Below are 19,990 nucleotides of genomic sequence, written 5' to 3'. Positions count from 1 at the left end.
CAATAGATCGCATCAATGATTCGAACCATCTGGACTAGATATAGCCGTCTTCCATTCAATACCTCCAAGTGACCTGATTTGTGCGAATGTAAATGGACTCTTTAAGAGCGCGGGTCTCCATTCCCGTGTTTCTCGATACTCACGATGTCGAAAGAACCGTAGTCAATCAGGCATCTAAAATTTGCAAATCAGCACCTTTAAAGCGAAGTATCATGAACGTACCCGCGTGGCTGCCAAAGATTCAAGCGTCTGCAAACAGATCGAAAGTCTATTATTACTATGTGGGAGTGAGCTACTGGTTTGACGCTTGCAGCGATTCCCGGTTTAGCATCTCAACCTACCAAAGGATCTCTGCAATCCCACAGAACAAGGTCAGGGGAGAGCTCCTAGCTACCTTGCGGGAAAATGGGAGTGGTGCTTTGAGCCGCATGAGTCGAGCCGAATTTTAAAGATAAAAGCTTAAAGAGCTTCCTGTTCCATAACTGCGGCGCACATCCGAATCGACATGAAACACTCATCTCGCGAAATCTTGGCACAAAATGAAATAAAAAATAAGGACGATATAATAAGCCACAAAAATTATGTCGGAGCCTGAGATAACTCACTTTATTCATTTGTCGCATCATAAATGACGGTGGTAAAAGATGAGCTCAACACTTCACCCACGAGACGAAAACGGTGGAAATACCCCGATAATGAGGCCCCCCTGCACCAAAACATGCGAGGGACACGACCTTGGACGATCCACCCGTGGAATAAAACAATATTTTGTGCAGTATGCCAAACAAACCCCATATCAGCAGAACAGCACGCAAATCGAGCCTATAAATTCGAGATCACTCTCGACGATCAAATTCTTCTGTTCATCCTCGTTCCATCAGGCCACCGGGATCTACCTCTTCCAAGCAACCTCCGCAATTTTCCATTTATTCCGAGGAAAGACGCAGAGTGCGCGACGAACTTTCCTATTCAGATAACTTTGAACCTTGCTAACAATGGACTAGACCTTCTTGACAAAATGCGTCTGTCGCTTGTCGCCCTCACCATCTCCTTGGTCATCGCTGCCATTGCAGCCCCGACCAATTTCGAACGGGACGAGAACGCGGAAGACCCCGGCGTGGGCGTCGGTGCTATCCTGGGCGTTGGAAAGCGTGATGTGAACGAAAATGATCTGTCGATCAGTGGTGGTGCCCGCGGTGGCATCAACAAGCGTAAGGAGAACGCCGAAGATCGGAAGTTGGCCTTGGTGCTGCCGTCGGCATCAACAAGCGTGATGATGATCTGAACATAAAGCTGAAGATCAACACTGATGGCAGCATCTCTATTCTTAAGCGCAATGTTAATGAGGAATATCTCTCTATCACTGGCGGCGTCGGTCTCGGCGTTTCAAAGCGCGAGGCTGCCCCCAATGAGAACCTGGATATAATATGCATTAAGGTAAATGCCGACGGTAGTCTGACTATTGGATAGGGAATGCCCAAGCCGCCGAGCCTACCCCGGTGTTGACCACGACTTAGTTAATGACTGGTGACTATGCTTGAAGTGGTCAGGCTTTACTATAAGACACGGCCTGGTGGTGGACATTCTGGATAATTATACAAACTAATTAATTAATGGAGAATATCGGAACACTTTATTAATACATTTCCTCATCACTACACACAGCCTTCTAATAACGTAGCCCCTACTTCATAAAGTACAATAAACAGTCAAACCCTCTGCAAGACATTCTTTCCGGCATTGCGGATCCGACACTTTGAGTCAGTCACATAATGTGATAAAAATGCCTCAGATACAGAAATCTTTCAAAAGGTTATCGTGCTACCGTTTGAACTTATACAAAAGGAGAATATTGCGAAGCTCAGCTTGTCTGCGACTCACAATTCGACGGGTTATGGTATGCCAACGGCACAGGAGTTGAAGCGGAGTTGAAGTCCACGCCAATGGACACAAATCCCATTTCTTTGCGCTAATTGCATATCATTCCTTTAACTCAGCTACCAAGTATTAGCACTTACTTCAAAATCGTTACAGACACTAAATACACCTTGGTTACAGGCTGCGGCGATGGCGGCATCAGTTCTGCGCTCGTCCGAACATTCCATGATAAGAGCATTCACGTATTTGCGGCTCAAAGGGCGCTGTGCACTTGAAGAACGAGACACTGGCGATGGAAATGAAGCCTTTTGAGGCGAAAGTGGTGACCGTCGTGGATGGGAGAGTTAGGGAGAATATCTTTTCGAATGTTCCGGGAGTCTTTCGGCTGATTTCCAATACATGCCCATTGAGAAGAATCTTGGAATCTAGTCGAATGGTGAAGAAGGACATAAACGACAGGAAGCAAAATTCTACGCCGACAGAGTCGTCAGTGATGTTGGGGTGCCCAGGGGAAGATCTATCGCGGCGGGTTATCCTCGTTGGTCCGCGTGATTATTCCGTGGATACCTAAGTCCCTCAAGGTTAGTCGAACACCTCTCAACTCAATCGGAAGTATTGCTGACTTATCGCTCCAGATTGTACCTGCTGCAAAGGGGAGTGGGCTTGATAATTTCGAAGGGTAGAATCATCGCAAGTGCGAAGTGGGACGAGAAAAGAATTGGACGGAATTTTTGAGCGCGTGAAAGAGTTGAAATGAGAACTAAACAATCGCCGACCGAGCGAATTTCTCGGAATCGTCAGTGACAATGAACAATTTTAAGATGCGATGATTTTGAAAACAATTGTTACAATTTCATTATTCTGTTAGGTGCCATTCTGGGTATTTATTTACGGATTTATCCTCACTACGGGTGTTTGTTTACGTTGGATGTCTCTATGGTAATTCATTCGTCTGGGTATTCCTATAAAGTTATGAACCGCCTCACGTAGCCGAGCCGAGGGTCGTCAATTTATCGCGTTGGGTGGTCAATAAGCTGGGTGTGGTTGTTGAAACCTGTCGCTTTGGGGCGGGTCCAAAATCGGGTTTGTTGAAGAGACTTGATTCCGGACCATCGGGTATCATGTTTTGGGTCGTCTCGGGTGAGTTTGGGGTTGTTCGGTTGTTCAGGCGCGCTGGGATTTCTTGAGGATAAGGAGAACCGCTTTGTCGCCGTGTCCTTTTACATAGTCTATCAAATCCGTGGAGACAACTTCCACCAGACCTTCCGCTTCCAACTTCTCAACCTCTGCCTTGAATCCGAAGGGGACCCAGATCTCTTGGAGAATTGTCGCCACGACAATACCCTTGGTCTTGGTGACTCGGACGAGTTCCCTAAGAGCTGGGTCGGGGCCGACGTGGCCGAGAGTGAATGTTCCGACACATGAGACGATGTCGTATGTATCGTCCTTCTGGGCGATTGGTTTGTTCATATCGGCCTGGGCCAGGTCACGGTAGGCACCGGTATCGCGTGCAATATCGAGCATGGGCTGGGACAGGTCAATGCCGTCGATGGCTCTGGCGCCGGAAATCGCAAGGGCTTGGCCCACAAGACCGGTTCCACAACCGGCATCGAGGATCACACTGTCGGCTGGTGACTTCGAGGACTTGAACTTGATGGCAGCCTGGGCAACGAGAACGGGAGCGACGTAGGACTGGGCCGAGTCACCGACCTCGTCATTGTATGTGGCGGCCCATTTGTCGTAGATTTCCATGCAGTCTTTCGAGTTAGGGCTGTTGCGGGCCTGCTTGAGGTAGAGCTGTGCTGTGGCAGCGGGGGCCGACATCTTGAATGGAGGGGATGGGGAGGCTTTTTGAAAATATTCAAAATGTTAAAATGATCTTGAAGTCGGAGGTGGGCGATGGGAGGATTTGTTGTTCTGGATGAGAAGTACAGTTGCGGACTGACTTCGGACGCCGGGCGAGGATACCCGTTCTTATAGCACTGAGCCCCGTATTCTGACCCATCGTCTCAGACTGTGATTCCGAATATGGCGTGATTCCATTAGCTGCGGGGTCAAGAGTGAATTGTTCGCAAAGGGGTGAGGATTCGACGATCGATGATGTCGGTGGATTACCATCCCGAGATGTTCCACGACTCGCCGGCATCATATATAAAAAATGAAGACATGTGAACACCGCAAATATGAATCCAATCTTCGAAAATTTTCAATATTCCATGCTTTATTCCACCCATTCGCAGGCCTCATGCACTTAATTGATTTTCTACCTGTTCTGGTTGTCGAGTTATTCGCAAACTGGACGAAATCAACATCCAGCCTGGCTTAAAGATGTAACTGGTATTGTAAACCTGTGGTAATATGGTTAACCTAGGGTAACCACAACCTGAGACTCGCCTGAAAGAGCTAGTTTCAGGATACAGCCAGCCAGATGCTCTTGGCCAGTATGCGTAGGTTCACTTGCATGCATGGAGATGTCGTTGGTCCCACTGGTCTCCGCGTCCTAGCGCGTCCTAGCGCGATTCCACGCGCCCCTCGCGTAGAACCCCGCTTTTGTCATTCACCTACCGTAGGATCGTAAAGGTTCCACACGCCCCTCTAGCTTTGATATCGATCAATAGCATCAGGTATAGCGAAATCGAGCTATTCCCGTTTGATCGTGGTATTTTCGGTGGCCTTTTGTTGGTCGGTACATCTTTAGCGGTATTATAACAGCACTACGAAAGCTAATGGTGGCCTCGCTTTGACGGGCCAAATTGCCCGTCGCAAAAGCCTTTGGCGACAGAATGAAAGTTGACCCTGGGAGGAACGACTAGTCCTTAAGATCTACTTAGTCATGGTGGAACGCTTGTCGATTAGATAGATTCGGTCCGATACTGCCGGCAGCATCGTGACAAAGATAGTAAAGAATTCACGCAGGAACTAGATTGAAAGGGAATCGGTCTAGAACAAGATTCCGCCTTCTGACCTGCACTTGCCGGGGCTGGTGACCCCGTACGTCAGCGGTGGCGAAGCACATGAAAGACGGATGACTCTCATCCGCTAGGACAAGGGCCCGCAGCGATGTGTCCTGCTGTTATTTTGTGCAGTAGCTCTGTGCCACGTAGGACCGAGAGCGGGCGATCCATAATTTCTGCGAGCTAATTCTCATTACATGATTGTCTTTACTCACTTACCCCCCATTCAATTGATATCGTCTCATGTCTCTCCAGATGGTGACTCTCATCGTACTTTCCTCTCGCATGCAGAGGCCAAGAGCGGGAAGAGGAAAGATGCAGACTACAGCAGAGAGATTTGGGGTCTCTTTTCTGATTCGTTTCGCAGATTTTGTGTTGCCTAATCCTCATCAGCCTGTACCCTTAGCTTTGCTGGCCCTCATCAGCCTGTACCCTTAGCTTTGCTGGCTGCTGAGGTGGCTTACTACCGATTTACGGCAAATTGGCTTTTTTCTATTAATTTCCGGGGGTAGATCATTATTGACCGGATCAATATCATGATCCCTGCCCCGTTGAACCTCGCTGATTTCTTCACAAACCCCTTCTATCAGATAGAAAGGGTTGCACAGTAGGAATGGGACGATTGAGTTTACAAAGTGGGAAGCGGGGGTGGGACGGAGCCCCGTCAATCTCCCAACAAACCCGAATGAGGGTTCAGAAGCGGGGTGCCTGACGTCGGCAACAACAGGAGAGCCTGGGAGCACTAATTGAGGGAACGCGGGGGAGGGCTGAGGGATGGGGCATGTGGGGAACCTCTAGAGCTCTGACCTCAGGGCAAATCTGGACGAATAGTTCAGGCTGAAGGGCGGGCCGATTTTTGTCCAAGCGCCTTAGCCTTGCGAGGGATCAGACGTTCCAATTTAGCCTGCCACAAAGTGTAGGCCGCGCTTGAGCCGCTCCATTGTGAAGAGGGCGGGCCCCACCGGCAGGGGAAATCAGGTTTACGGATGTATGGAGACTTGAAGGGGCCAACTGTGGAATGCAGCCAGGAGGCGAGGGCCAGGCCTGGCAAATGACTGGCCGTCATACTTTCCTTTCCAAGCGACTGGAAGGGAAACACGTTTTGGTTTGGCGTTGAGGACTGGATTTGGGATCGGAGTTTGTCGGACTAACTTGAGGCGTCTGGTTTGTCGAAAGAGGTGGAAGTTTACGGTGGGCTGTGATACGTCATATGAGTGACTCGAATTCTGGATTGGGAGGATTCTGGGTGCTTTGGTGAACCTGTTACAAAGGCACTTTACTCGATCATTTTTAGTAATCGAGTTCTGCTCTCGGGCCTCTCGCGTTGATCAAGGGTTGATGAACGGGTTGAGATAATGATGGCTGGGGGATAGCAATAGATGGAGAGAAAGAGTTTCAAATTATTTGGTTCTGGATCTAAAATATGATCTACAAAGGGGGACTTTTCTATGCGACGTGGGTCCTAGAACACCCGACCGTAGAGGCCACTCAAGGAACACGCGAGATAGAAAAGAAAAGGGAAATCAGTCCTTTTGGAAGTGTAGTGTATGTATTGTTTTTTCTGTCGGATTGGACTGGCAACGCAAAAAGAAAAGAAAGAGCGAAGGGCTAAAGAGAGCTGTCTACAAAGCACGTCAGCCCATCGGATAAGGAAGGGGTACCATCTGCCGGTTGTCACTCCTTGCGGCCTAAGGCAAGAACTGCACCTGAATGGACCAGTCTAACCGTGCTTTATACATCCACCTCTTCATAGTTTCAGTCAGAAAATGATAATTCGTATGCAAAATTTGCGACCCTTGGCTCAGTTTTGTGCCTTGAATCATGATTCGTCAAAAGTGTATATCCCATGTCGAGGGGTGCAACGAGGCTGCTAATCGCGTAGGTGACTGGACAAATATTCTGGATGAGAAACGATGACTCACCTAAAGAGAAGTCGACTCTGGCAAACAAGATGTCAAAGGAGGCGAAGAGGTTGGATATGACTTTGAAGAACTTCGACTTGAGCAAGGAACTTGACACATATTTCCAATTATCCTACCTGACATGGCGCGAGCTCTTCATTTTTGTACCAGGATGTGGATGCCCGGAGTGTTCTGATCCTGGAATGACTGTTCAAGTTAGGCTATCCTGTTGATCTCGTATTGTTTTCTTTTGGATTTCAATTAACTATCGATTTCTAATTTTGGTGATGGATATATAGCGAATAGAATGGTTCCGTTGCCCATGAATTTGAAAAGCTTATAACGGAGATAAATGTATAAGGCCCAGGACTTGTAGCATTGGCCTGGTTAGTCAGTAGCATCATGAAGGCAAACAAAGAGGGCAATACTTGTTGCTCCCCCAAGATTCAAGCTGGGAACAGTCAACGAAGCCATCCAGCAAAGCGGTCCGGGTGGGGTGACCGCGGCCCCGCCGCTTCTTTGTCACGCGTTTTGGGCAGTAGGGTTTAATTAGTAGTATTGTGGTAGCCCCTCTCGCCCTCTTTCCCTCTCCCCTCCCCGAGGAGCCGAGAGCCACAACGCAGAAATCCACTATTTCATCGACCTTTCAAGCCCCTATCCTGAAGAACTCACTTGACCCCCGGAGGTTATCCGCAATCATGCCATCCACGGCGGCGCAGCTAGCCGTCGGCGAGCAGTGTGCCGACCTGGTAGAGGATCTACATCAACGGCTCCGACGCCTACTCCACCAACTCGACCCCGCCGCCATCCCCAACTATGTCCACACAGAGAGCTTGGACCCCGTGTCGACTATCGAGGTGTTGCTGGATGCAATCTCCAAATTCCGCGGATGGGCAGAAAATGGTGAGGTGATTGTTCAAAAATGCTTTGATCAAAAGCTAAATGCCTTCGAAGAGGTGGCGTGGGAGATGCTACACATCTTCTACAGCGAAACACTGACTCCAGTGAATCTTACTACGGTGCGGATGCTGGCCATGGAAGTTGGCCGATTGCGGGCGAGGCCAAATGGTGAGAAATACATAACCACGTTAAACAATATTAACCGCGAGGCCAGAGGTTTCGAGCGTTCTCTGCAGAGAGACGCCACAAGGAGCCCGAATCCCAACTCGGAGGCCTGGCAACGTCTTGAAATGTGGCGCCGGGTACGTGTCGCAGTGCCGGACTGCAACTGCCGCCAATGCGGCTGGCGCGAGGACAATGGCTGAGTCTATCACCAGCGTGAATCGTTAGCCCTATTTGGGCACTGCCAAATGCACCCGCTGGCTGATATACTCGGGCCATGTTCCCAGAAACATTGCTAGGAAAATATCCGTGATGGTTTGATTAATACCAAGTTTCTAATTTTTCAGCCTAGATATGCTTCTGTACATTGCACTTCGCCTGGCTAACAAGCTTCTCTCAACGCTCGGTCTCTTTACTGTCGACGAACTCAATGATCAGAACGATCTTCTTTCTGCTCTCCTCTAAGAAAAAATGAACAAATACTCCCAATTATGCGCCTATTACTCGTCTGTGAGGCCATTATTCTTCGCTTCCTTCTTGAATCTAGCCCTACTGGGAGCCCAGGACCTGTTCTTTTCCTCGTTTTCGAACATTTCTTTGGTGAATATGGGATACCCGGTAAGTATGTCTTGGAGACCTTGGATATGCTGAACCATTGTCTCCGCGCTCATCGGCGTATGGGGGGACTCAGCGAATGTGGAGGCTGGGGCAAAATTGTCAATTGGATTCGGTGCTAGAACTTTGACAAAGGCATCGCCTGAGAGGGATGCGAAGCCTTCTAGGAAAAATCCCCACGAAAAATTTCTTCCAGCTTTATTACGACAATTTTATTCAAGGGGTGCCTGGATTAGAATGCCTCCTTACGCTAATTTCAGGCTCGATTTCCTTAAGATGTCCTTTGTTTACGGTCCTATGGTATAGCTAACCCGGCGCACCACTCAATCTCCGAAATCCCCGTCGGAGAGTCGACCAAGCGAGTCGACATATACGGTTAGAATTGGGTATGTATTAGTCAATCACGTAAACTATGTGAGGGCACCAATGCAATATCTGCTGGTCTTTCTGGGGCTAAATGGCTAGAGTACTAGCTGACGATGCATAAACAAATTTATTGAAATTGAAATCAATCGAATAGTAAAGTGAAATGAATTTGAAATGAATTTGAAATGATTGTTCCACCCCTCCACCAATCTCCCCCCCCCCACCCATTGTGTAAGGTAAGGACAGTGTTCAAACCCAATACTTCTTGATACCCCCATCACTACCAACAACGGGATCCAATTCCGCATTCGAAACCTTCCAAACATCCTCAAAATTCGGAGAATCTCCGCCCTCACCCCAATTCCAACTGAATCCTTTCGGATACGCCCCCATCATCGTAAACCCCTCTAACTGCAAGCTCACCACCAACCCACGCGGATCATCCGACTCAATACCTCTCGCGACTCCAGTCAAACACCCAGACTTTTCATCCTCCGCATCCTGATCAAAGCTCTTATGTGCAACACCGGCTGGGATGACAAAAACATCGCCTACCTCGGCCGTCATCTGCAGTCCGCCTTCCTCGAACGCGTCGCCGTAGATATTTTTCTCTGTGTCATCGTCTAGGTCTGCGACTCCCCATCGAATGATTCCCGGCCCCGTGGTAACAACCATCGTTTCGTGCGTTTCTGGGTGGTAGTGGGATCGTTGGTGTCGCCCGTATCGTGTAACCCATTGTACGTCCCACCCGTTCTTGATAAATGTGTCATAGGCAAGTCCCAGATCGACCTTCCCATCTTGCATGCAAAAGTTTTTGTATAGAAGGAGCGGTTTCGGGCTGTTGGGGATGAGCTTCGTGGGTTTAATTTCGTAGGTCATTGGTTCTTGCATGGTGTCGGACCGTAGAGAGGTGATAAATGAAATCTCGGTGAGAGAAATAAAGTAGGGATACGTCTGCTCTGCAGGGGCCTAGGGTGAAGTACCTGCTTATGTAGAATGGCGTGGTTAGAATAACCTGAAATGGATGCGGGGCTACTATCTTTGCTACAAACACTCGCTGTGAATGCCGGGCTCTATGACGCCCTCGGGACCACTCCAACCAGTCGGTTTTCGCGGGGAGTTTACCCCGCCTGTCAACAAGGGTATAAGGCCGGTAGCCCTGCACGGGCGATCGCTAGGATCGGCCAGCAAACGGCTTCTATTCGAATCTTTCCTGAGCTACGGCGCTCCAGCCCGAGATTACCGGGATCTCGATCCGAGATCGACATGCATATAACAGTGGCTGGGGTGCTGATAACGGTGGACCCGATAGACAGGCACAGATCACCACTCTAGCCAAATCTGGGAGCTTCGAGAACAGCGGGTTCTGTGTCTCGATTGGGAATGATATCGCGCCGAAGTTTGTTGACGCGCGTTAACACAGCGGAGAAGTTGCAGTTGGTTTAAGCTTAATATCACGCCGGCGTTTCTTTAGCTAAGCTTAATGCAACGTGGTAGGGCTAGTCGAAAGTTTCAGAAACGTGTTTCAATTGGTATCATTGGTACTGCAACTAGTCTATAAGATGCAAATGTTCTTTGTCGTAATGGTCTATCATCGTTAAAGGAAAACCGTTCAAGGCAGGGTGTAGCCACCGTCAATGACCACGTTGGCACCGGTCATGTAGCAGCAAGCATCACTGGCGAGGAAGACGTAGGCCTGAAAGAGATGTTAGTATTGTTTGGGGTAAGAAATTTGTTGGATAATGGAGAGTAAACGTACCGACTTCAGCTCAGCGGGATCGCAGATGCGGCCACCAGGCACCATGGAGAGCCACTTCTCGAACAGCTCCTTGGGCTGCTGGGTAAGCACTGCAGATAGAATGTATTAGCAATCGGTTTGTATCAACGCGTAAATGTATCGGTCGGTGAATAGGTAGACTGACTCTTAGTCATGATGAAGCCGGGCGAGATGCAGTTGACGCGCGCAAAGTCGGTCCACTCCACAGCCAAGCTTTTTGCCAGATGCACTGCCGCGGCCTTGGAGGCGTTGTAGGCACACTGTGTCTGGGGGGTGTTGACCAGAATGGCGCTGACCGACGCAGTAATGATCAGGTTACCCTTGCCCTGGCGCTTGAAGATCTTTCCAGCAGCCTGCGCGGTCCACATCACGCCGTCGTAGTTGACAAGGTTGTCACGAGCCCAGCTCTCCTCATCGTATTCCAGGTTGGGGCGGTTGGTGCAGGTACCAGCGTTGGCGACCACAACATCCAGACGGCCGTTGCCGAACTCATTGGCAACCTTATTGAGTGTGGCATCGATCTCGCTGCGGCTGGTCACGTCGGACTGGAAGGCCTGGATGCGCTGGCCAGTCTCTAAAGCGATCTTCGCGGCGGATTCGGGGGCATCGGCGGTGGTGGTGTACAGGAGGGCAACGTCGGCGCCCGCCTCGGCCATTCCGCGCACGACCTCAAAGCCAATACCGCGGGCACCACCGGTCACGGCGACGATCTTGCCGGCCAGCGAGAACTGGGACAGCACGGGGGTGTTCACGTTGGGAGGCTGGTAGAGAGGCATCTCGGAGTCTGTATTTGTGTGATTTGGTGACTGAGCTGGTCAACCCGCGGGGTTAAATAGGCTTCGCGTTTACCATTGAGGGGTTCTCGGGGTCCTGAGCGCTCCTCCCCCCCTTCCCTCCCCCCCGGTTCCCTCGTCCGCGCATTCTGCCTGTGACGATGCTGGGTGGAGATGGGGCGACAGTCGAGCAGTGCGGAGGGCAAGTCGCGAGACTCGGCAAATCTTCCGCTTTGGCCAACTCTGCCGAGCTCCACCCAACTCCACTTCCGCAACCTCCCCGCAATGCCTGGGGCGACAGGCCTCCTACGCCCACTGTATGCCTCAAGCGCAACCTGCTGTCCGATCAGGTATGCCTGCCCGCGAGTCTGTGAAGAGGGGCCACCGCTCGCGCAAGGGATGGTAAGCTGCACTTTCCCAGCCCTACTACAGAGCACGCGCTGATTGTCGCCAGCCCCGAATGCCGCGCGCGCAAGATCAAGTGCGACGAGAAACGGCCCGAATGCACCCAATGCGTCAAAAGCCGGCGATCCTGTCGGATCATCGACGGCCTCTTTCGGCCACATGAATTGTCTATCCCGACCCAGTCGGTTTCCCGAACCCTAAGGTCCCCAAAGCCGTCGCCCAGTCAGGCTCGTTCGGACCAGGATAATGCTGCGACGATGCCGGCGCCGCCACCGAGTATGTCTTCCTTTATCCTCTATCTATACATGGTATCTATCGAACGTCTCAACTCGTGAGACTTTGCTGATTATTCCCGGCCTCTAGCCAACCCGACCGGTGACGTCAATTGTGCTACCAATGGCCCAAGATCGCCCGTATCGCCTGAAAATGAGATACCCGTGGCCTTGCCGGCGCAATCGAGAGGGGCCATACCTATTGGTGGCTTGCTAGCGCAGTCGTCCCCATCGGGTACATTTCGCAAAGCAGTTGAGATGCCGTCGGTGCGGTCATTGCCAACTGCAAATCTATACCTCTCCACCAGTCCAATCGCCACACATGGCCATCCGACTGTAGCCAGCCATGCGTCTTCACAAAGCTCCGCAATCCCTGCAAGTTTACCAGAGGAAAATAATCAAGATAGCGCCGAGGTCGGATTCTTCCTCCGTCATTTCGCAGAGCACGGCGGGCAGTGGATGGACATCTGCACCGGTCAGCGATCGTATTTCAGTCAATATGTTGTCCAGCTCGCAAGCCAAAGCCCTATCCTTCGGTATTCTGCATGCGCATTTGCCGCAAAGCAAATGGGGCAGATGAAAGACTCCACCCGGGCCACTAATATAACGACTCGGTCGAGTATGACAGCTTCGATGCTTCTTCGGGCAAGTCTGGACTTTTTGTGGTATGGGGCCAAATATTATGAGAAGGCGATTCTACTTATGGCTCGCCAAATCTCACACGACCGCTCCACTGTTCAAAATCACCTCTCTCCTGGTGAAATATACCGATCCCCTGGGAGTGATTATCACCACCTCGACTATCACGAAAGCACGTCGTCGGCATTTCGCATATTGGCGGCCTGCATCTTGTGTTCCTATGAGGACCTCAGCGGGACGATGCGAGCATGGACCGGCCATTTGGACGGGATCAATAAACTATTTCGTCCACACCTTGATCTTCCCATCTCCCCCGACAACTTCTACCGCATCCCACAATCCATGAGGGCATTGAATGTGTCATTTTGGTATTTTGCCCTGAATGACATGCTCAACGGCTGTAAGTTTCCTGAAATCTAGCGATCGGAATCCAATACCTTTGACTGACGTGTTGTTTAGTTACCCTGAGTCAACCATGCCGCATCAACCCAGACGACCACCCCCTCTGGCGGAAAATGGGCCTCCCTCTCAGCGATTCCGGGCAATTGATGTCCGAATACATTGAAGAAGAACAACAAGAATCAATTTTTTTCAAAGCCCTCATCCGCCTCCTCTGCAAACTTGTCAATCTAGACAAGTTCAACAATCCCCGCCAATGGACCCTCGTGGACACAGAATTCACACAATGGCGCAACGCCCTCCCACCCGAATTCTTCGCCCCAATAACCCACAACCTCCCACCAACCCAACCTCCCACACAAGAACCACCCGCCGAGACATGGCTCAGTTCCGAAACCTGCGCTGTAGCCATGGCATTCTACCACATGGCCCGGATCGTCCTGATAATCAACCAACCGCAAGAAATATTTATCACTGCCCAAAAGAAACCCGGCGATCTACTAAGTACATACAAAGTCCTGCATGAGAACCTAACGCACCACGCAAATGAGATCCTTCCAATCGCGCACGGGATGCCGAATATCACGGTCCAGAAGTACTTGGTGCAGCCACTCTATGTTTCGGCGCGATGCTTCTTGGGCTGGAACGAGAGGATTACTGTTATTGAATTGCTTCGCAATATCCAAGCGTCTCTTGGCCTGGCTACTGAATACCGGGTCAAGGATTTGGCGGAGGAGTGGAAGATTGACTATGAGTCGATCTCCTTGCCTGAACACGGTGTGAATGTTGTACCATAGCATCTGCTAGAGATATACGTCGGCTACGAAGGTCGTTACGTATGTTCAAGGGATATGCCTACGAATACTCCAGTCTACTCAATCATAGTCGCGACTATCTCCGGGTTTCTTTACCTCGCTATGTCGCCTCGTTCGCCTCTCAAGTATTCCGCACGCTGATTCGCTGACGTGGGGAATCCTAAATAGGAAATTCAGGCGACACCACATCGACGAAAGGGGGCCTGTTCTCCGAGGATTTAGTTTGGCTCGGTATACGGTTCCTGAGGTCACCTGGTACTCTGGAAATAGGCTTGGGGGGCTTTTAGTGTTTCCCCGGCGATCAGCGTGAGTTGAGCAAACAAGATTTCGTCTTGCTTCATCTGCGAGATTAGCATTTCCAATGCTAGTCTAACTGCTTAGCTGAAATGAAAGAGGTCAACTACAGCAAATCGAGGAACTTCTCAATCTGGTAATTTCTGAATCTCAATCTCGCCTAAAACATCACAATCACATTCATTCGTAACTGTAGACAAATTCCAGGAAACATAGCGCACTCAGTGCGGATACTATATACGCCTAGTTACCAGAGACAGCTTTTGCAGATTATTCACAAGTAAAAACTGACAAGGCACTTATTCCTTCCCATCATCATGCACAACCTCCGTGTCAATCGTACTCTCAGTATCCGGCCCAATCTGCCCTTTCTCCCGAATCTGCTTTTGAAATATCTCCGCCACATGGAGCGCAGAAGTTCCATGCTCACTATACGGCAGATAAATCTCTTCAAGCGTCAAATTCGCCGTTTCAGGGTAGCAGAAGTAAACGAAGCGGGATGAGTGCGGCGTTTGTGTACACGAAGGCGAGGTAAGATTCCATTCGATATTCCGGAATATCGTCGGTGTGATCATGACAATGACGAAGCTCTGCACTCGCTAGAATTTTCCCTCGGATGGGGTTGGTGGACATACCCAGAGCCAGTTCGATGAGAAGCCGATGGCGGTTCCCTTTGCGCGCGCGTGTAAGAGTAGGATTTCGGGAAGTGGCACCATGGGGTTGAGGAGGCGGAGGCGCCGTATATTAACGTGAACTAGGGCTTTTTATTAACTTTATCACTTGAGGTACTAGATGGGGAGACGCACGGTGAAGAATAAGGCGATACTATCGGATGCTGTTGGTTCTTAGCTAGCTGTTCCTTTGAAGCTTAGTATGATGGCGATCATCATCATTGAAATGCTGAGACCGGCGCAACCCCAGATCAAGGGTTTCTGCGGCTGATGTGGCCGGCAGATAATGCTGGGAGGAGGGCACCGAAGAAGAACATGCATTGGAATACTTGCTTTGATGTTAGCATGTGTGTATGCTTTGTCGGATGGGGGGACTTACGCTCCACTGAGAAGGAGGTTGAGGTTGCGGCTTGGTCCGATGTTGTTTTCCGAAATGGTTGGAATGCAGTAACTGGATCATGTCAATACGGTTTTCTATGGACGTGCACAATGAAATTGATTCCACTTGCCTGGTTCATGGACTGCATTTCATATGCAAGAAGAACATAATTTCCAGTTTACACTTCGTTCGTGGCGGGTGAAGATGGAAGAGTCTTGTATACATACCACAATTAAGTTCATGGCAATCCACATTGCCCGTCATAAAGTTCAGCAGACACCCTGCAAGATAGTCCAAGTTGTAAATTGTCAGCACGAATCTGAGCAGAGCATCGTTGGGATTGTTGATCGTATTGAGGAAATCCGTGTTAGTCTCAATACCTCCGAACAAGCCTCTGTCATAACCTGTCAAGGCACCCTGAGCCATTTTCCTTCCTCGTCATCGTGAGAAATATATTGAAGAAAATAAAACACAGTTCGCAGTAAATGTGATAGTAGTCCGTAGAGGCAATCCTCTACCAAAGATATTGACGTTCATCTTGATCACTTGGGAAAACAATTCAAAGCTCGACCTAAAGTGATAACATCCAAGAAGTCCGAGACATTTCAGTCGTACCACTCCCAGGCTGGGACTTTGACACACTTTGTACAAGATGGGAAAGGCAAAAGCCCAACCTGACTCCAAACGCGGAGGCCAATGAGATCGGCTACGTCCCAGATTATTCCCCAAACATTCAACCCGCAAAGTGACGCTGCAGCGGCATAGGTATTGCGTGGTCCGGAATCACTAAGGCCCAAACAGCCCCGGAAAAAAGGCAGGAACGCTGTCACATTGGTGCACGAGTGTGAGGGGTGACAGACGTCCGACGAAGCGGATCGGCGCAAAGAAACCGAGTCGTGCGGGATTTTGGAAAGTTGGCGACGAAGCCTTTTTTTTATTTCCGTTTTAGATAAGATCCAATGCGTTCGGAAGTCTCCACTTTGGCGTTCTCGGCCCTGGAATCACCACCCCGCGACCGGCTTTCCGTCATTTTAGGGGTACTTGGTTTCTGATGGCTTTCTTATTCGCTTTTCCCGGGCCGTTGCACTTGGCTATGTGGTCATGTTCCCTATGGTCGGGGGAGAAATGTGACCGGTGGGGATATCACCGGCATCGAATGTGGTTAGGCGGTGCAACACAGTGTCATGGAAAAAGGGAGGTACACTATGGAGGCGATACTAATTTTCCTACGTCACTCCAGCAGATCGGTTAGTTGGTATTTAGTCTTCGTTGGCCCCACTGGTATACTGTCTCTGACATTGGCACAGTGAACGTCATGGAAAAATTAGGAGTACGTGGCATCCACATCACAAAGTACTCTTAAGGTCAACTCCAGCCAACGAGTACACTACATCCATGGCACCGGATTGTACAGTGACAATACCACGGTATAGAAAATGAAGTAAGCTTAACAAGGCTATGACATGGAGTCCATTCTTCAACCATATGTTCATTATGATATATCAACAAGACAGGCAACAATCACTCACACCTCCGTGACAGTCTCTACCCTCTTCGAATCAATATCCACAATCCTCGTCTCCTGCACCTCCCCATTCCTCTCATCGCGCACAGTCAACAACACAATGCCCGTCGTCCAAATGGCCAAAGCAACAGAACATCCAATCATTGCCCACATTCCCTTAGTAAATCTGGGCGCAAAATCCGCCGAGTAGAAAAGCAAAATCCACCACGCATTAACAGCATTACTTCCCATATTCATACTAGCAATAACAACCGACCGGAACCGATCATTCTGGTAGCGCATCGCATCATTGCACCAGGCGAAAAATGTCGCCTGGCACGCATACACGGCTCCGGCCCAATAATACATACCGAAAACTACGGCCGTATCTTCAAAGCGGGTGAGAATTAGTGCTGAGGTCACGATGCCTGTTATCGCGATGAAGTAGCCGACTAGGTACCGCTTGCCGCCCATGAAGTCGGTCAAGGTTGCCCAGAAGAGGGTGGAGATTATGCCCACGGCGGGCACGCCAGTTGGGTAGTTGTTTAGTTGGGAAACGGTGTAGGAGTTGGTTGGGTGGGATTTCATGTAGAGTGCTAGGAGGGCGTTGGAGGAGAAGGATTCTGTTTCGCCAGCGATGATCCAGAGCATGACGAAGGCGTACCAGTACCAGGAGGTGAAGACGCGCTTGACGAAGGTGAGATTTAGGCGTACTTTTTCAGTGCCCGATTCAGGGATGCGAGCGATAGCCATGGCGCGCTCTTCGGAGGTGAGGTATGGTGCTTTGGTTGTTGAGGGTGTGTCTGGGAAGAGCAGGAAGCCGAAAATCGCAATCGGGATTGTTATGATTCCGTCGATCTGGCTTGTTAGGTACTGCGACTCTGGGATCTTGCAAGGGGCGACATACGATAAAAAGCCATCGCCAACCGGAGATTCCGTGAGCACCATCCATGGAAGATTGGATACCAGTCTGGATAAAGCCACCAAACATAGTCCCGGCCAATCCAGACGCAGTGAAAATGCCACTGCGCTTCCCGAGCTCTTTCTCTGTGTACCATGAGCCGAGAATATAATGGGTCCCGACAAAGGTACTGGACTCGGCCAGGCCGAGAAAGAATCGAATAGCCATAATGCCCTGCGGATTCTGCACTGCAGCCGTGATCATAGTCAACCCGCCCCAGAGAAGCATCATCGCTGGGAAAAACAAATGCGGTCGCAAGTACGTAAGTGCCAGATTAGAGGGCAGCTGGCCGACGATATAGCCGACCGTGAAAATAGTATTGATCAGATTGAGTTCATTGCCCTTAAAGTTGAGCTCTTCTTTCCTGTGTAGATCGTCAGCGATGGATCCTGCACTGCAGATCCGGGGTTGACGTACATCCCTGAGACGTATGCATTGTTGATATTGCTCCGGTCCAGGTAGTTGGCGAAGTAGCAGAGACAGCAGAACGACAGAATGAAGGTGTCGATCTTGCGGAGCAGCTTCGCTTCACCGGGCACACGTTCGTGGCCTTTAAGGTAGGAGGTGAACTGGGCGAGGACGCTCATTCTGGCCAGCGGGCATATTTTCTGTTCGGTGGGGAAAATACAACGGAAGGATTCGCAGCGGCGGCGGCAGTTTATATCGCCCGCCTTATCTCCGCCTCCAAATTGCCGCCCCCGCAAGCCCTCAACGAGGTACAAGTGCAGTGTTGCACCTGCGCCGGTTTGGTATACTCGATTTGCACCTTATCTCCTCTTCTCTGATAGAGTCTAGCTTTATCAGAGTGTCGGTTCAGCTGACCCGAGGCTTGCTAGAAAGTGCGGGGGGACTCCACTATCGCTGTTAGCGCTGCGTGGCGAGCTTGGCGATCTTACATTGCTTGCCGGATGGGGAAACCTATCTAGCTGCCTTATCGGAGTACACAGACCTTGCCGACTTGAAGGGAGTTGGAGTATCGTATCTGGCATGTGTTTAGGTTTGCATGTCGATAAGTGATTCCTTGCTTAGCTAGCTTCTTACTCTGGAATATCTGTCACAAAAAATTCTGGCCTAGCCCAGATGATAGACCCATCATTTCCCACCATCCAGGTCTCGCCATACCCAATTACAGACGAAAGAAGCCGCTAACAGCTTTTCAAAATAGCTTATAATTGAAAGCATGACTGATTACTTTTCTAGCAGCCCTACCTATCCAAGTGGAACATCTTCACCACCCCCATACCAAAGCCGTCCCCTCCTCACGACCAAGCCCATTTCCTGCCCAACAATCCACTCGCCTCCATCAGGTATACCACCCTCACTAGGCCAGTATTTCCTCTTCAAATTATCATTGACCTCGCCAATCTTGTCAACAAACCGCTTAACAGCAGCGGAATCAACCTGTCGCCCGTCATCCCCCTTAACAAACCCATCATCAGTGATGAACCGTCCGATCGTGATATGCGCCGATGGCACGATATAGCGCGAGGCCACCGGAAGATTGGCTTGCCGGGTTATGTCGAAGATATCACGGCGCAGATGGTGATAGCTGTAGCTGTCGCTATCTCCACTTGGCGATGCCTCCACTCCTTCCCCGGCGGCTGGGACGAGGGTTAGAGCCAGGGCCGCGGAGTCGAAGCTGATCAAGGGCTTCAGGAGACGAGTCTGGTGAGCGACTGCGTATTCAGAGATTTGTCTCGTAGAGACTTCTGATGATTGCAGGGTTTGAACAAGGTTTTCGATTTCACCTTCTGTCAGTGAGTGCGCGACTTCTAGGACTGTTGTGTGGAGACAGTCGTCTGGCATGGTCCAGAGTGCTGTTTGAAATAATTAATACAGGTTCTTCTTCGGCGTTATTCTCTGGAATGATTTTCGGGGTGGATGATGACTCACAAGGAGCAACACTCTTCAACTCCCCCTGCACAAACGCGATCAAATCGCGGATAGCTGGAGATGGTCTCGCCCATATGACAAGACAGTTCCGAGGATCAAGATACCCCTCTTCTTTCCTCGGACCATCAAGGCGCATAAGGATCTCATCGAGCTTCCATCCCGCAAATTCCGGTCTCAAAATCGCTGTGCGCTGTTGCTCATTGCGAGTTTCCCGGTGGCTTTCATAGCGGGATTGTAATTGCGCCTGTACAAAATCGACTCAGATAGGAAGGCGCTCGTCAGCTTGTTCACGTACCGGATCGTGATTAGCTTCCGCAATCAGCTTCTGGAAGGGATTGTCCTCCGAGATTTTGATTGCTGACATCGTGAAGATCGAATGAACCCTCTGTCCACCATTCAGCTGCGAAAATTCCGAGTGATCCCGAGGACCGT

At 50.2% G+C, this 19,990-nt stretch overlaps 9 protein-coding genes across 9 annotated transcripts; 2 read left to right on the top strand and 7 right to left on the bottom strand.

The window, feature by feature from the left end:
• Window positions 1-1,000: 1,000 nt before the first annotated feature.
• N7532_001188 (uncharacterized protein) lies at window positions 1,001-2,105 on the bottom strand (the record flags this gene model as incomplete). Its single annotated transcript, XM_056613682.1, has 3 exons — window positions 1,001-1,242; window positions 1,882-1,969; window positions 2,019-2,105. 3 exons carry the CDS (start codon window positions 2,103-2,105, stop codon window positions 1,001-1,003), a joined length of 417 nt encoding a protein of 138 aa, XP_056478723.1.
• A 937-nt stretch (window positions 2,106-3,042) lies between these two features.
• On the bottom strand, window positions 3,043-3,702 carry N7532_001187 (class I SAM-dependent DNA methyltransferase; the record flags this gene model as incomplete). Its single annotated transcript, XM_056613681.1, has 1 exon — window positions 3,043-3,702. The coding sequence occupies one exon, from the start codon at window positions 3,700-3,702 to the stop codon at window positions 3,043-3,045; it is 660 nt and encodes a 219-aa protein (XP_056478722.1).
• Window positions 3,703-7,431: 3,729 nt separating this feature from the next.
• N7532_001186 (uncharacterized protein) lies at window positions 7,432-7,998 on the top strand (the record flags this gene model as incomplete). Its single annotated transcript, XM_056613680.1, has 1 exon — window positions 7,432-7,998. The coding sequence occupies one exon, from the start codon at window positions 7,432-7,434 to the stop codon at window positions 7,996-7,998; it is 567 nt and encodes a 188-aa protein (XP_056478721.1).
• Window positions 7,999-9,025: 1,027 nt separating this feature from the next.
• Window positions 9,026-9,667, bottom strand: N7532_001185 (cupin domain-containing protein; the record flags this gene model as incomplete). Its single annotated transcript, XM_056613679.1, has 1 exon — window positions 9,026-9,667. One exon carries the CDS (start codon window positions 9,665-9,667, stop codon window positions 9,026-9,028), a length of 642 nt encoding a protein of 213 aa, XP_056478720.1.
• A 721-nt stretch (window positions 9,668-10,388) lies between these two features.
• On the bottom strand, window positions 10,389-11,329 carry N7532_001184 (uncharacterized protein; the record flags this gene model as incomplete). The annotated part of the gene is made up of 3 exons (XM_056613678.1): window positions 10,389-10,472; window positions 10,536-10,624; window positions 10,699-11,329. The coding sequence occupies 3 exons, from the start codon at window positions 11,327-11,329 to the stop codon at window positions 10,389-10,391; spliced, it is 804 nt and encodes a 267-aa protein (XP_056478719.1).
• Window positions 11,330-12,261: 932 nt separating this feature from the next.
• N7532_001183 (uncharacterized protein) lies at window positions 12,262-13,838 on the top strand (the record flags this gene model as incomplete). Its single annotated transcript, XM_056613677.1, has 2 exons — window positions 12,262-13,042; window positions 13,102-13,838. The coding sequence occupies 2 exons, from the start codon at window positions 12,262-12,264 to the stop codon at window positions 13,836-13,838; spliced, it is 1,518 nt and encodes a 505-aa protein (XP_056478718.1).
• Window positions 13,839-14,449: 611 nt separating this feature from the next.
• Window positions 14,450-15,626, bottom strand: N7532_001182 (uncharacterized protein; the record flags this gene model as incomplete). The annotated part of the gene is made up of 4 exons (XM_056613676.1): window positions 14,450-14,740; window positions 14,786-14,904; window positions 15,201-15,272; window positions 15,428-15,626. 4 exons carry the CDS (start codon window positions 15,624-15,626, stop codon window positions 14,450-14,452), a joined length of 681 nt encoding a protein of 226 aa, XP_056478717.1.
• Window positions 15,627-16,725: 1,099 nt separating this feature from the next.
• On the bottom strand, window positions 16,726-18,252 carry N7532_001181 (putative MFS pantothenate transporter; the record flags this gene model as incomplete). Its single annotated transcript, XM_056613675.1, has 3 exons — window positions 16,726-17,562; window positions 17,612-18,029; window positions 18,083-18,252. The coding sequence occupies 3 exons, from the start codon at window positions 18,250-18,252 to the stop codon at window positions 16,726-16,728; spliced, it is 1,425 nt and encodes a 474-aa protein (XP_056478716.1).
• A 622-nt stretch (window positions 18,253-18,874) lies between these two features.
• Window positions 18,875-19,922, bottom strand: N7532_001180 (uncharacterized protein; the record flags this gene model as incomplete). Its single annotated transcript, XM_056613674.1, has 3 exons — window positions 18,875-19,482; window positions 19,559-19,802; window positions 19,854-19,922. 3 exons carry the CDS (start codon window positions 19,920-19,922, stop codon window positions 18,875-18,877), a joined length of 921 nt encoding a protein of 306 aa, XP_056478715.1.
• Window positions 19,923-19,990: the final 68 nt, after the last annotated feature.

This window comes from Penicillium argentinense, assembly GCF_028826775.1.
Source record: "Penicillium argentinense strain IBT 30761 chromosome Unknown utg000002l_segment0_segment0, whole genome shotgun sequence".
NCBI lineage: Eukaryota > Fungi > Ascomycota > Eurotiomycetes > Eurotiales > Aspergillaceae > Penicillium > Penicillium argentinense.
The sequence above is the reverse complement of the archived record's forward strand: the minus strand, read 5'-3'. Positions and strand labels throughout refer to the sequence as shown.